This window comes from Amphiprion ocellaris, chromosome 16 (assembly GCF_022539595.1).
Source record: "Amphiprion ocellaris isolate individual 3 ecotype Okinawa chromosome 16, ASM2253959v1, whole genome shotgun sequence".
Classification (NCBI taxonomy): Eukaryota; Metazoa; Chordata; class Actinopteri; family Pomacentridae; genus Amphiprion; species Amphiprion ocellaris.
Genome location: NC_072781.1, coordinates 2,041,445 through 2,056,636, shown reverse-complemented (window position 1 = coordinate 2,056,636; position 15,192 = coordinate 2,041,445). Strand labels below are relative to the sequence as shown.

General features: G+C 37.7%; 1 protein-coding gene and 1 non-coding gene across 3 annotated transcripts; both read right to left on the bottom strand.

Annotated features, from left to right (window-relative positions):
• Positions 1 to 287: 287 nt before the first annotated feature.
• Positions 288 to 360, bottom strand: trnak-cuu (transfer RNA lysine (anticodon CUU)). The gene has a single exon. It is a non-coding gene; the product is annotated as a tRNA-Lys (tRNA).
• A 722-nt stretch (positions 361 to 1,082) lies between these two features.
• Positions 1,083 to 5,217, bottom strand: c1d (C1D nuclear receptor corepressor). Of its 2 annotated transcripts, none has more exons than XM_023273993.3 (5): positions 5,102 to 5,217; positions 4,662 to 4,800; positions 2,576 to 2,642; positions 2,085 to 2,140; positions 1,083 to 2,001 (listed from the first exon to the last, which is right to left on the bottom strand). In XM_023273993.3, the coding sequence occupies exons 2-5, from the start codon at positions 4,794 to 4,796 to the stop codon at positions 1,795 to 1,797; spliced, it is 465 nt and encodes a 154-aa protein (XP_023129761.1). In that variant the 5' UTR covers positions 4,797 to 4,800; positions 5,102 to 5,217; the 3' UTR covers positions 1,083 to 1,794. The 2 variants fall into 2 exon arrangements, with proteins under 2 accessions (XP_023129761.1, XP_023129762.1); XM_023273994.3 differs by having other exon boundaries at positions 4,662 to 4,811; positions 5,102 to 5,152.
• Between the last annotated feature and the right edge of the window lie 9,975 nt (positions 5,218 to 15,192).

The window sequence follows — 15,192 nt, the reverse complement described above, 5'->3', positions numbered from 1 at the left end:
CTCCTCCGCCACCAATCATCCAAAAGAAACCTCCACTAATAACTGTCATCTCCTCCTCCTGCCCAGCACCAAACTCCTGGACCTTCAGAACTCCCTCCCTGACCTCCTAAGAGCTCCACAGACAGTGGATGTTTTTTAAAAAAGGCCTTAAGACCTTTCTTTTGAACAAAGATTTTAATTGAATGTGTCCCTGACATTTTTTTTACCTGCTTATTTTGTTTTGATCCTTTTAGATAGATAGATAAAACATTTATTGATGCCACAGCGGGGAAATATACAAGACAACACACCCAACGTGGGTCTTGAACCCACGACCCTGAGATTAAGAGTCTCATGCTCTACCAACTGAGCTAACTGGGCTGTTTATAGCTTCAATGTAGCACTTTGAGATTTTGCTTAAATGAAAAGGGCATTACAAATAAAATTTATTACTATTACATCTTTTTCAGTATGTAATTAACTGAATGTTGCCACGAGCTAAATAAAGCGTTGCCTAACTTGTATTCACATCCTTCTTTTAGTCATTCACATGTATTTTTTAACTCTACAAATCTGACTACTGAAGAGCAAATCTGAAAACCAAACTGTACCAAGCAGTGAGGCCATTTGCTCCGACTCTTTTTACAATGAAAACTGTCTTAGCATGAAAAAACACAGGATTACCTGTGGTTCTAGTCTATTCAAGTAGGAGCTGCCATGCACCAACTTGTTCCATGACCTCCACCTCACACCAGCTGCTTTGGCTTCAAACAAAAAAACAAGAAGAGGTTTTTTTTTTTTTTTTTTTTTTTAAATTGAATGTTATTGAATGTGTCTTTCTGTATTTTTGAGCAGAATAAGTTAATCCAGAGGCTTCAAATGGTGCAGGTTTAGAACAAAGGTTAGATTCTGGATCTAGCCCAGATCTGGAATGAAGATGGGGTTGTAAACGCTCACAGGGTCTAAGGACCAGACTAATTCCTGGGAAGGTTTTCTGTGGGTCAGACGGGACGGTGTTCATTTCTGACAGTTTGGTCGATATTTGTGCAATACTTCTGTCACTGAAATAGGAAATGCTCTTTTAAGACACATTGTACATTACATTTTTTGCACAAAGTAATGTTTTTAATGTTGAATACAATCTTTTTAATCTTTCGCCTTATGGTTAGTGCCACTGTGAGCTGGCATGCCATGAAAAGTGACATTCAGTCATCATTAATTATAATATTTATATCAGTTTCTCTTACTGTTACATGTCAAACTATCTTCTATGGAAAAGCTCTACTCTGACCTTTCATACCTAACAGCTCAGGTAACATTTTGCATCATAAGTTTCATCGAGGGAAAAAAAATCAAATACAAAGTCTAGAGTATTTTCTTTATGCTGGAGGAAATCTTAAAAACTATTAAACCACTAAAAGTTTTCCTCAGTGCATCTGAAACACGATGTGTGTAAAAACATACTAATGCAAAAAAAAAAACCAACAACTCATGATTCATAGAATCACTTTCAAAATACAAAGATTTGTATAAAGTAACATCAGAAGAATGTTACAGGATGATATCTGTTAATCCAGAGGCAGCATCAGCGTCTAGAAATATGTTAAACTCAGACGGCAGTTTTCTTTTTAACATTTGAAGATGGCTGCAGGGCAACATTGACCAAGGATCTGACCCCAATCTATGATGCCAACATATTTAAACTGCAATGCATACTTAGCAGCCTTATGCTGCCGTCTGTGATCAGTCCTATGATTTTATAAGACGTTTCCTTCAGTGTTCGTCACCTTAAACCTGCACAGATCCTCCTGTATTTCAGTTCTGCTTCGGACGCTTTGGCTGTGGGGACTCAGCTGTTGCGTCCGCTGCCTTCTTAGATGCTACTTTTTTCCTAGAATCTTTGTCTTCCGCATCATAAAGAGCGTTTCTGACAAAGCGAGCAGCGGCTCCCTTATCCAGACGGGCAGCTTTCTTCTTGTCAGTGATCTCCTTCACTCTGTTCATGTAAGTCCTGATTCGCTCCTGAGAAACAGAGAACAGTTAATGAGGAAGTAAAAGATGCACAGGAATATAGAGACTGTGAATAAATCAGAGGTAGGACATACTAATTCCTGTTTGATTCCGTGTTCTCTGGGATTTACTCCTTGTGTTACCAAGTACACTGCAAACAAGAATACAAGTGAGACTTTCATTTGCACATAATGTCAATAAACAGTTCTAAGTCAACATGAATCCAGTAGAAAGCTCTTTGGAATACATGATACAGAAATTAAACTGTGTGTTTTTATCTTGCAATAACCTTTTGTTTCCTTTTAGAATCTTTGCCTAAGAAATTATATGTGTGGTCACTAAAAGACAGCCACATTTCCCCATCATTGATCAAGTGTAAATTATCTAAACGACACAGTATTTGGTGTTTGAGCACAAACAAACTTATGCCCTTTTAACTGAGAAGAAGCAGTGCATTTAGTTTCACCATATATTTTCACTGAAAGAAACAAATACATTCGTAGAACACCATAAATTCAGCTGCGTATCACGAATGTTCCTCCAACTCAACATATTATTCACAATAAATCCAGAAAAAAACACTTACTCCAGAATAATGAGTTCAGACTGTAGGCAGACATCAGATCCAGTTTGGCTTGATCTAAAGGATCCAACTGTGAACAAGTAAACAAGATTTCGGTTATTTGGATAAAACAGAGCAGTATCATATACGGAAATAACATGTTTTACTCTTTACAGAAACATCAGGACAGCTCGGGATACAATAATCTTTTCAGCAACGACAACGTGATGAACAAAAGTCACATTGCAGCTACAATATTTTTGCCACTTTATACAAAAAAGGAAGCTCACACTCAGATGTAAAGGTTCTAAAATACAAGGAGTTTATTTTTTTTTATTTTTATATATATATATATGTATGTATGTACGTATGTATGTATGTATGTATGTATGTATGTATGTATGTATGTATGTATGTACCACAAAGCTCTGTATGATGAATGTAAAGCCTGATCAGCAGGAAATCCAAAGCATAAAACTATTCTGGATGCCACTGCTAGCGTTGCATCATATCAGTAAGATTCCAAGCTGCTTTTTCATCTCAGTCATTCTATAATGATGAACTCTTTCCAAATAAAGTCATTCAAGTAATCTAGTGAAATGCCTGGATTTGTTATATTGCAATAAATATATCAAAGATACACAAAATATTGCAAAATATCATGCAGCCCTAATTAAAACATTATACCAAGAAGCACATAAACTGTCCAAATCTGCACCAAACACGAGACCGATCTGCATCACAGACTCATGCTGCTGACAAAGCATCGCAAGTTTTGATTTTATTAAATGCTTAAATGTAAAGTAAAGCATTTAAATAATGTAAATTATTTATGTGACTACATTTCTAAAACCCAGAGCAATTACTGTTTAGGTTCCAATGTTTTGTACTTACAAAACATGCCAAAGATTCATTCTGAATTTGAGAAACACTGTTTTAAGAACTCTGCACCTGTTGCCTGGAACTCACTGCAGAACACTGAATCTGAAGGAACTCATCACCACAGGAAGAAAACCGTATGAAAGACTTTGCAGCAGCTACTTATCACACTTGTTGCTGTTTTAATGTAAATTCTTAATCCTGTGCTTTTATCTAGCATGCATTTTATTAATTTTGTTGAGTGAGTTGGTGTTATCTGTTTTTAATTGTAGCAATTTTAATGTTTCTCAGGCTGCCGTTTTGGCCAGGCTTCCCTTGAAAAAGAGCTCATTGTATCTCAACGGGACCGACCTGGTTAACCCTCATCAGTTCACGTGGCAAAACCTACTTCATCCATACACTTGAGGTCCAGCTGGACCTCAGTAGTATTTCATCCGTTTCACTTTTCTGTACCTGTCCATATCCTCTCAGTGTATATTTTCCTAAAACGTGTGTCGTCTATAGATACAAATATGAAAGCAATGAAATCACTATTGATGATTACGAACATGTATTGCTTACAGTATTAGTGTAAGAACTCCTGAACTGAAATGAAACCCAATGCAGCTGAAGCAGTCATCACAAGAGCAACACAACACAAACACACATAAATAAAAGCCGTACAGTCTGATTGTGGTCCGCATGGACCCCAAATTATTTTATATATACACCACAAACCTGGCTGGAATCAAATAAGCTTTGGTTTATGTGATAGGGTGACAACTACCTAAAGGGACTGAAAAATCCAACTTACAAATAAAAAAATTTGACAAGTTACCTACCTCTGGGGTCCGCATGGACCCCAGGTGAACTGATGAAGTTTAAATAAAGGCTAAATAAAAATATTTTTTTAAACTAAAGTAAACTGCTATTTGCCAAAATAACTGCTGAATGACAAATGCAGAATAGGCGGTGAAGGCAGTCTGTCTAAATGTGTGCTAACCCTGGTGACATGTCCAACTGCTGCGTTTCTCTTCTGAAATTTAAAATGGGATAGGCTTACAGCTGCATAAATAAATGCAATGTCATTCTTTTTACTTTTGTTTTGGACAAAAAAAAACACATTCTCGTGTGTAATGTTGTCAGTCTGATTCTTATTAAGTCTGTGATATATTCTTGTCTAACAGGAGAATTAAAGACTGACAAAAGGAAAGCCTAACAAGTCCATGAGAAGCCACAGTGCCTGGTGTACCTTCTGCTGCAGGTCGTTTCTGTTCATCGCCATCAGCTTCTCCAACATGGTTTTGACTTCAGTAACTGAGGAGTCGAAGCCTGTGAGCTGCTCATCTATCTCCTGTGGATAGTCCTCGCTGATTTTAGCTGCCATTTTCCTGTAAAATAACTACAGTCACACATTGTCCTGTAACTCTAGAGTCGCTCAGAGTATTCATTAGGTTGGAGAACATCAGAAAGCTCTGGAAAGAAATCAGAAAGCTCTCTGTGATGTTAGTTAGCTGGTGGCTAATAGGAGAGCTAGCACATGTTGCTAACAGGATAACGGTTCAAACGCTGAGAAGTAAAGTGACAACTAGCGACAGGCTGTATTCTAAGATACAGTTATTACTGATGATTTGAATGGAACAATTGCTCATTTGAAAAAGAATATAGCAAGGCAAAGTTTCTCATATTTACCTTTTTTGCACTAAACACGTTCGAACCGAAAGGAAGTGACGTCGAAAGGAAGTGACGTCAAAAACAACGACGCTTCCTGTTCTTCTTCTTCAGCGCTCTACTGCCGCCTGCTGTTTGGAAGAGCGGGAAAGCCAGTCAGCATGAGCAGTTTTGAACATTTTAACTTAAAATTGTGCAGATTAAACTACTTTATCAGCTCGGTAACAACCGAACAGCTTTCTGTGTATTGTTTAACGACTGCTGCTGCCTTTACCTTTACGTATTTTCCCTTAATATTAACTCTAACGGCATGTTTTCCCTAATATCGTAGTCTAACTAACTAGTTTTGACAATTGTTGTGCTTTGAATAGAACTAAAATTAAAAATCAACACGTGTGAGTTGCTTTATTTCCTCTTAAAACGGTAAAAATGCGTTTAAAAGTAGTAATTTAATATCTGAAGCCAGCCGGCAGAGGTGTTCACGTTGCTATGGTAACCAGGAGCGTCAAGCGGAGTCGGAGTGTTCTCCGTTAATATTGCAGTCTAACTAACTAGTTTTGACAATATTCGTGCTGAAACTAATAACTGACACTTGGCAGTTGTTGTATATTCTCTTAAAAGGGTAAAAATGCGTTAAAAAGTTGAAATTTAATATCTGAAGCCAGCGTTACTATGGTAACCAGGGGCGTCAAGTGCGGTAAATGGGTATGTCGACATGTGAGACAGCAGATTAGAGCTGGGACTGTCCACACTGTTGTAGCTGGACAGCAGTCAGTCAAGAGGAGGCTTCAGACATGGACAACTGTGATTTAGAGAAGCTCTCCGTTTCTGCTGGGAAGCTCCATCCGGCCTTCAGCCCACAGGTCACAGACTACACAGTGACAGTGGACTGTAATGTCAGCAGAGTGACCCTGGAGCTGATCACTAGTGACTGTGGAGCTTCGTACAGTATTGCGAGTACCGTCCTGTGAGCTGAAAGGCTTTTTTCTTTCATATGAGTCTCTTTCACATCCAATCTAACCTTGTGTTTCGAGCTGTCCGGTGACAGTTGGAGCACCGTTAACCTGAAGGATGGCCTGAACAGAGTGGAAATCGAAGTGGTGGCTGAGGACGGCACCTTATTTATCAGTTTGCACTGAAATGAGGGCAAAATCATGTGAGTTGAGATCTTTCTGACAGATAATGTGATTGTGGATTGATTTGAGATGTAATTTTTGTGTAATAAATTTAAAACCCATGATGGTCTGGAGAAAGGTTGGCAAAGAAATTTCCAGCATATTCGGTAAAGACCTGGAGCTCACTCCGCTGTCGTGCATCCTTGGACTACATCCGGCACTGAACCTAAAACCTTGTATGCTGAGACTGCTCGATGTTCTTCTATTTAGTGCCAGACGGTGTATCCTACTTCAGTGGATCTCTTACAAACCTCCTAAGCTCTCACAGTGGTTACGGGGTATAATGGAACTTATTCCCCTGGAAGCAATGACCAACTGGCTTAAGGACAAACCTCTGTTATTCTATAAAACTTGGAACCCATTTTTGAACTATATTGGTATGGGGAGTGTGCAGACCCTACAGAAGGGTCTTCATGGACTTATCTGGTCAGACATTCCAAGAAAGAACCAGACTTGAGTTTTGGTATCAGCCAAACACCATATAGTAATATCGAATGCCCGGATATTGACTTACATACCCCCTCAATTGTCAATTTGAGATTTTAATGCTGTTGTATGGGGGGTTTTTTGTTGTTTTTTTAAAAAAAATTATTGTTACATATCTCTACACTTCATACTTATCTTCTATGAATTCATTTTTGCTTATTGGGGTTTTTCCTTTTTTTTTCTGCTGTCTTCACCGTGTGGGAATGTTTGTTCACCATGTTTGGTGTAATATGAAGTACTCTCATTTTTTTGTACTATACTTTTCTTGTATTAATAGAAAAAGCAATAAAGATACCTTTTTAAAAAAAACCATGATGGAAGCTGGCATGAATCTGCAAAACCACTGACACAAGAATTTAAACCTGCTCCTAAAGTGCAACTCTTTTAATTTGCTAGTGTTTATCTGTTACTTGTTCAGCCCTAATTCAAATATGAAATGCAGTTCTGTGTAGGATTTCAGCTGCTCTCACTGTAAACCTTTTTTCCCACTAAGTATTGTTCCATTTTACTGTAATGCCGTCACACTGCTTCCCAAAGTGCCAGACAGGAACATAAAATGCTCAGTAAACGGGGTGAGCAGCTCAGAACCAGTGGACCTGAACGTTGGAGACACTGTGGTGGAGAACTCAGTGTGTTCAGCAGATGGCAGCATTTCTCAGGCATGAGGAGACAGGAATAGATGACTGCGCATAATCACAGGGTTTTTCCTGCAGAGAGGAATATTTGGTGATTCAACCAGCATTAGAGGGATATCACCAGCGTCAAAAATGATAAGAACTGGGGTTAAACATAACAGTTTAACTAGCTGTGTTAACTGGGATCGCATTTACTCAGCACAGTAGACATTTTTGTTTATCAAATGGTGAAAAATAGCAGAAAAATACACAGATTTCTGTCGGTTAAGCAATCACAGACTCGTATTTACTGTACAGGACTGATCGTGCTTACTGTTGTGTGTAGTCACCATCCAAAGAGTCATTCTGAGTCAGAAAAACCCCTGAAACTGTGGCACTGCTGTAAATCAAGGCTGTAGGTGTGTTTAGAAATTATATTCCACAACATACAACCAGTATTCTTACATTTTAAGGCCTCGTACACTGAATTAAATCATGGGACTAGACCAGGGGTGTCAAACTCCTCTTAGTTCAGGTTCCACATTCAGCACAATTTGATCTCAAGTGGGCCAGACCAGTAAAATCAGAACATAAAAACCTATGAAAAATAACCACAACTCCAAATTTTTCCCTTTGTTTTAATGCAAAAAAATTCACATTTAAGGATTATCTTACAAAATATTTCAAAAATGAGACGCAAAATGACAAAAGCAAGAAACAAAATTACAAAAAAATGAGACAAACAACACAAAACAAAAAAGAGACCAAAAATTAGACAAAAAAGTTACAAGGCAACAAAAAAAGGACAAACGACAAAAGCGAGACAAAAAACACAAAACGACAAAAACGATGCACAAAACAATGAATAAAGTGAAACACAAAATGAGAAAAACATGAGGCAAATGACAAAAAAAAGACAAAAAACAACAAAAACAAGACAAAATATTACAAAACGAGACACAAAATGACAAAAGAACAATGAGCAATCTGGTATTATACTTTATGATGAAAACAATGTTTCATGGTCTAGAAATTATTTTAAATTTATAGTTTTACTAATTTAAAAATTGCAATTAATGTCTTCTCTGGAAATTTTACACTTTTGAGGGCTGGACTGGACCCTCTGGAGGACCACTTTTGGCCCACGGGCCGCATGTTGGACAACCATGGTTGTTCTGTTGTGCTGCTACACCGGTTCATATTCTGTTTTCTTTGTGAATAACATACCTGATGTGATTGCCAGGTGTACAGAGTGTTGGTGACTCGGGAGATGTTTCCCATTCCTGTGACCTTCACCGATGGGAAGCAGCAGCTGGACTACGAATGTCCGGTTTCCCTGAATGCGTTTTACAAGCCGGTGTCTGTCAACCACAGGTGAGACTTGTAGGTTTAAGTTAATGCTGAAATGTTGCAGCTACCGTCTTCATCAACAACATTTTTCTGAATGTGGTTTGCAGCTGGTGCAGTTGTAAAATAATTAAAATGATTCATGTAAAAACTAGGAATTAATAAGAATGTTTGGTGGAGAAGAGAGCAGCTTAAATGGAGTTATTTCAGAATTTAGCTGCTGCTCAGCTCACATATTCGAATGTCTACATTGAAAAAGTCTAAAAAAATCTCCTGAATTTGATTCTTTGACTTGAAAGTGAAGAAAAGGTTAATCTGTACTGATTTATGGATCCGTTTGCTTTAAACTCTGATTCCCCCCCCCCCCCCCCCCTTATCTGTTCACTATAAACTCAGATTTTTTTCCCCCCTGACTGCTGCTTTCAGCTGATCCACTGATGGCTTCATTTCTGCATCGAGGAACAAAGAATTTTTTATTTTTCACACGACCAGGTTAAAGCAAGTGATATATTTTTGATGAATTTTTCAGTGAATATCCAGATTTTCGGGTTGTGTTTCTGAACATGCTGCAGATGAGGAATTCAAGGACCATGGGAAAGTTGAAAACCTTCTGATTCTTTCTGATAGATGCTATTTTTTACAGATAACGTGTTTGAAATCCAGCAGCAGGTTGTGGGGTCCGGAGGTTAAACGTTCTCCACTTTTATTTCTTATTGAATTCCACTTTCATTCATCCTAAATATGAAAAACATGGTTTTCTACTGTTGCATCTCAGACTATGCTCGCTCTGCCTTCTGTATTACAGTTCAACAGATCAAGCCGGTTGTCTTGTTGCTTTGCAGCGACCCAAAGAGCATCTTCTCAAGGCCCTCCATGGAGACACTGGCTCGGAGGTCAAACGTGGACCCACTGAGCGGTTATCCCCTGGGAGACGGCTGGAAGGTCGCTGAGCTGGAACTCGACAGGAGGATGTCGGCCTCCCCGGTCAAGTGTTCCTTTTCTTACCGAGGTGAAACTCAGAGTTGCAGCTTCTTAGAGAGATTTGTCTGAAGCAGAGCTGCTGCGGAGGCCAAGTTGTTCTGAGTTGAAGGTCAGCTGGTAGAGTAATAGAGCTGCTGTTATTCCCGCCTGAAGAGGAAGAAAAAGAGAGCTGCTCGTCACATCAGGCGATGAATAAAAAGGATGTCATTGTCTTTAATAATTACGGAATCATTTCTGCACCTGGAGTATCTCCTGGTTGTGTAACTGTGTTGTTCTGTGCTCGGTGCACTGAGCCGTCCCTCTCCCTGATTACACAAACCATGCTATCATATAACATGATGGGGCTGTAGGCAAAGATCATGTTGCTGTAACGAGGCGGATATTGTTACTTAACTAAAACCTTGTGTATCTAGCTGACATGGGATGAAGGCTGGAGTTTAAATCCGTCCTCTGCTTAGTTAGATGTTTACTTCTAGACCAGCGGTGTCCAACATGCAGCCCACGGGCCAAAAGAGGTCCTCCAGAGGGTCCATTCCAGCCCTCAAAGTGTAAAAATTACAGAGAAGACATTAACTGCAGATTGTAAATTAGTGAAACTATTAATTGGAAATTATTTCCAGACCATGACAAGTTGTTTGGATCATAAAGTAAAATACTAGATTGTTCTTTTGTCAGTTTGTGTCTCATTTTTGTAATGTTTTGTCTTGTTTTTGTTGTTTTTTTTCTTTTTTTGTCTGACTTTTGTCGTTTGTTTCATGTTTTTGTCGTTTTGTTTCTGATTTCTGTCGTTTTGTGTTTCCTTTGTGTCTCACTTGTGTTTTCTTGTCTGATTTTTCTCATTTTGTGTTTCGCTTTATACCTTGTTTTGTGTATTGTTTTTGCTGTTTTGTCTAATTTTTTGTTTCGTTTCTGTCGTTAGTTCATTTTTTGTTGCTTTGTAAATTTTTTGTCTAATTTTTGGTCTCTTTTTTGTGTCATTTGTCTCATTTTTTGTCATTTTGTTTCTCGCTTTTGTCATCTTATGTTTCCTTTTTGTCTTGCTTGCGTTTTTTGTCTTATTTTTCTTATTTTGTGTTTTGTGTTGTTTGTTGTTTTGTGTAATGTTTTTGTTGTTTTTTTCTTTTTTTTGTCCCTTTGTAACTTATTTGTCTAATTTTTTTAATCTTTTTTGTTTTGTTTCATGTAGTTTGTCTCATTTTTTGCTGTTTTGTTTCACGTTTTTGTCATTTTACATCCTATTTTTGTAATTTCTGTAAGATAATTCCTTAAATGTGAACTTTTTTGCACTAAAACAAAGAGAAAAATTTGGAGTTGGGGTTACTTTTATAGGATTTTATGTTGTGATTTAACTGGGCTGAATGTGGAACCTGAACCTTAGTTCAGGAGTTTGACTCCCCTGGTTTATACAAAGCTTTAGAAATGAGGTTTAGGAGGATTTACCATCTCTGCATGCCTTTTCTTTGCTATATTCAGGATCATAAGTTGTAATAGCTGCTCATATTTGTATAACTCCTGTTTGTTTAAACTCTAATTTTTTTTATCTACCACAGATGCGCAGCTGGGAGAAAAGACTACAAACGACAGCCGGAGAAGATGACGTGGATAAACTGTGTACCTCGGCCCAGGAGCACCTGAAACTCTACAGACAAAACCTCCCCAAACTAGGCATGTATTAGTGTAGGATCAGAAATGCAGTCATCTATCAAAGTGTATCGGCATCCAGCACCAATTGAAATACGATTCAATTCCTCTGACTAAATATTCTAACCTCCTCACCCTCATATTTTTACACTCAATAAACCGCCGTGCTGCATTTTTGGATGATGTTGATCCAAAAGAGAACACAGGTCAGACAGAGGGTAAATACATTATCATTAATACATCACAATACCGGCACTAAAACTGCTGACTAATCTGTCTAAATTACCGTCTGCTTTAACGGGGAGTTTTCTGTCTGCTGAGGATTTAAATGAATCTTTGGCCAGGGGAGATTTTCTCTGCTCTGCCTTAGAAAAGCAGCTCAGCTTCAATTATTAAAAAATACATGAAAACAGGGACGGTGAGCGGCTGCCTCCTCCGAAACTTCCTCTTCCATCTGACGTGCCGGACCCTCGAGTTACTGCTCGTATTTTCTCAGCTCCTTGTGCCATTTGAGACTGATCCCCGATGACTGGATGAGAGTCGAGAGGCAGCAGCAGAGCGAGGAACTTCTTCAAATATGAACAAGCCTTTTCTGTTGTGGCACATCGAGCTGCAGAGAAGACGATGAACAAAAAGTCATGTTGTATTCCTGCAACACACAAAGATCATGCTGTCACAAGTGGCTTTTTTTTCAAGACAATTTACTGCAAGGGACCTTTTAAAATTGCGTATATATGAGTAAAAATTAGCAAAATTTACCAAAGTAGTAGCTGCTGAATGTGTTTGTTGGGGAGGTTTTGTAATATTCCAGTTTAAAAGCTGACATCAGTGCAGTCTGACAGATAAAGTGAAGTTACTCTCCCTGAATATTTCATGCAAAAGACGCGTCCAATCATTCGTAAAGTGAAAGAGAAGGCAGCTAAATGGGGGAGGCTTTTTATTTTTCATTATGCAGTGTGCTGTGAAGTATTTCTGCTCGAACGAAACAGAAACAGCATTAAAGAGTCGTATAGGAACTTAAATCCAGAGCATTTTCATGAGACTGAAGCACAAGAATGTTCCTACAGTGGTAAAAAAGAAACAGTCCAAACCAGTTCACCATCTCCTAAACACACATATGCGCTTTGCTGTTTCCCACAGTTTATGAGAACATGATTTTGTTTGTTAGATAATCCACCGTGGATTGTCAATGCAAAAAAAAGGAAAACAAAATTTAAACCGGGTGGGAAATAAACTTAAAGATAAGCACCAAAAAATGTTTTTTTTTACATGCAGTACAGTCAAACATTCAGACAGATGTTTACAGCTGTTTTTCAAGGCAAATTGTATGCATTTTCTATCTGTAAAATCTGAAATAAAGTGAAACCACTTTTCAGTAATTATTGTAATTTACATCACCTATTCTGTTTTTTGTAGAGTTAAAAATGCAGCAATATAAATTTAAAGGTTTCTAAAATATAGTGACCAATTTAGCAAAGCACACTTAAGAATGAGTTTGTTTTCATCATAAATACTGGGTCTGACAGGTCCTGATTATAGAAAGTTTTGTTATTTAAAGTAAATCTAAAAGCAAACAAATGGAAAGCAGAGGAATAAATCTGAAATGTAGTTTTTCAGCTTTATATTCATGCAGATCCTCTGTTCTTGTCTGATTTGTGCTTATGAAACACCACTGTTTGTTTTTTCCTCAGGAGACCTGCTGCAGGATGAAGATGGTCGGTCTCCTCTTCGTATCCTGGAGCAGGCTTCCGTCTGCTACGCGTCAGCGGTCAGACTCAGCTCCAGAGACGCCAGGCTTCACTTCCTGCTGGGTCTGGTTCTGGAGGAGCAGCACTACGCTACGGAGATGTTCAGCCTTCAGACGAAGGTACCGGCAGGAAAGACGAGCTCGCTCAGTGAAATGCTACTTTAAGCAATGTGCAGGACATTTCTAAGTGACCCCAAACTTTTGAACGGAAGTCTAATAAAATACAGTAAAATAGAGGGAAAATATAATAAAAAAGACAGTAAAAATATTGTAAAGATACAGTAAATATATAATAAAAATGCAGTTAAAATACAGCTAAAATACAGTAAAAATATAGTAAAAAATCATAAAAATATCACAAAACTATAGAAAAAATATAGTAAAAAAACAGTATAAATATTGTAAAAATACAATAAAAATATAGTAAAATATTGTAGGAATACAGTAAAAAATCATAAAAATATAGTGAAAATACAGTTAACATACAGTTAAAATATAATTAAAAAAATCATAAAAATATAGAAAAAGATATAGTAAAAATATAGTAAAAATACAGTAACAATTTTGTAAAACTTAGTAAAAATACAATAAAAATATAGTAAAATTACATTAAAAATACAGCAAAAATATAGTACAATACAGTAAACAATACAATAACAGTATACACTACTGTTCTAAAGTTTGGGGTCACCCAGACAATTCCATGTTTTCCATGAAAACTCCCACTTTTATCCATGTGCTAACATAACTGCACAAGGGTTTTCTAATCATCAATGAGCCTTTCAACACCATTAGCTAACACAATGTAGCATTAGAACACAGGAGTGATGGTTGCTGGAAATGTTCCTCTGTACCTCTATGGAAATATTCCATTAAAAATCAGCTGTTTCCAGCTACAATAGTCATTTACCACATTAACAATGTCTAGACTGGATTTATCATTCATTTAATGCTGTCTTCATTAAAAAAAAAACTGCTTTTCTTTCAAAAATAAGGACATTTCTAAGTGACTTCAAACTTTTCTTTTTATAGTGTATAAAGAACATCAGTGAAAACCATTTAACCTTTTCACTCCTTGGTCTCCAGGCTGACAGGGACAGAGATGAACTAACTGAAGCCAAATCAACAGTGCATCAGGACAACATCCCGGCTGTGTGTAAACTGCATGGTTTCCTGGGAACGCCCACCGTGGAAAACCAGCTGCAGGCCTTGGATAAGGAGTACCAGCTATTCAAAGAACAGGGACAATCCAGCAGAGCAGACTACGTTCAGACCCTCTATATCTGGCTCTCCAGGAAAACCGGCAAGGTGACTGTTGCTTTTAAGCTTAAAATCAAGGAAGAGACGCATCAGAAAAATAAAAGGTTAACTGGGTCAGACGTTACATACATTATCCCTGTTGTATAAAATCTGTCGGCACCTGTTCCCTCACTGCTTTAACATAAATCTGTGTCTGATGCTGAGGAGAGAATTAGTGAGACGGCTGTATGGATAAGCAGCTTCTGCCATCTCCACCCGACTCTCCCTCACATCAATAGAAGTGCTGTTTGACCTTTGACTGATCTGATGTCATGTACAGCCTTCCCACCCTGGTTTTAAACCGCTTATCCGCTTCAGGGTCTCAGAATATTACAGTCACCGTTTAGAAAGGCTTTACAAAGACATCCAAGTCCTACAGAGGTTTTTAATGGCAGAAATAATAGACTGACCGCATCCCTGCCTAACTTTATAGCATGCAGTAGATTCAGTATAAATTGCCCTTTTCACTTTCCATTGCTAGATGTAGAAAAACAACCTCTTTCATACAGAAACATAAGAAACTATTATTGATACTTAAGTTTTGCACTTTAATGTAGCTATGGGCAACAACAAAATATAACAGTTTTTCTTTTTATACACTACTGCTCAAAAGGCTCATTGATGATTAGAAAACCCTTGTGCAGTTATGTTAGCACATGGATAAAAGTGGGAGTTTTCATGGAAAACATGAAATTGTCTGATAGACCCCAAACTTTTGAACAGTAGTGTATATTTTTAGTGTATTTTTTACTATATTTTACTATATTTTTACAGTATTTTTTAATATATTTTACAATATTTTTACAATATTTTTTACTATGT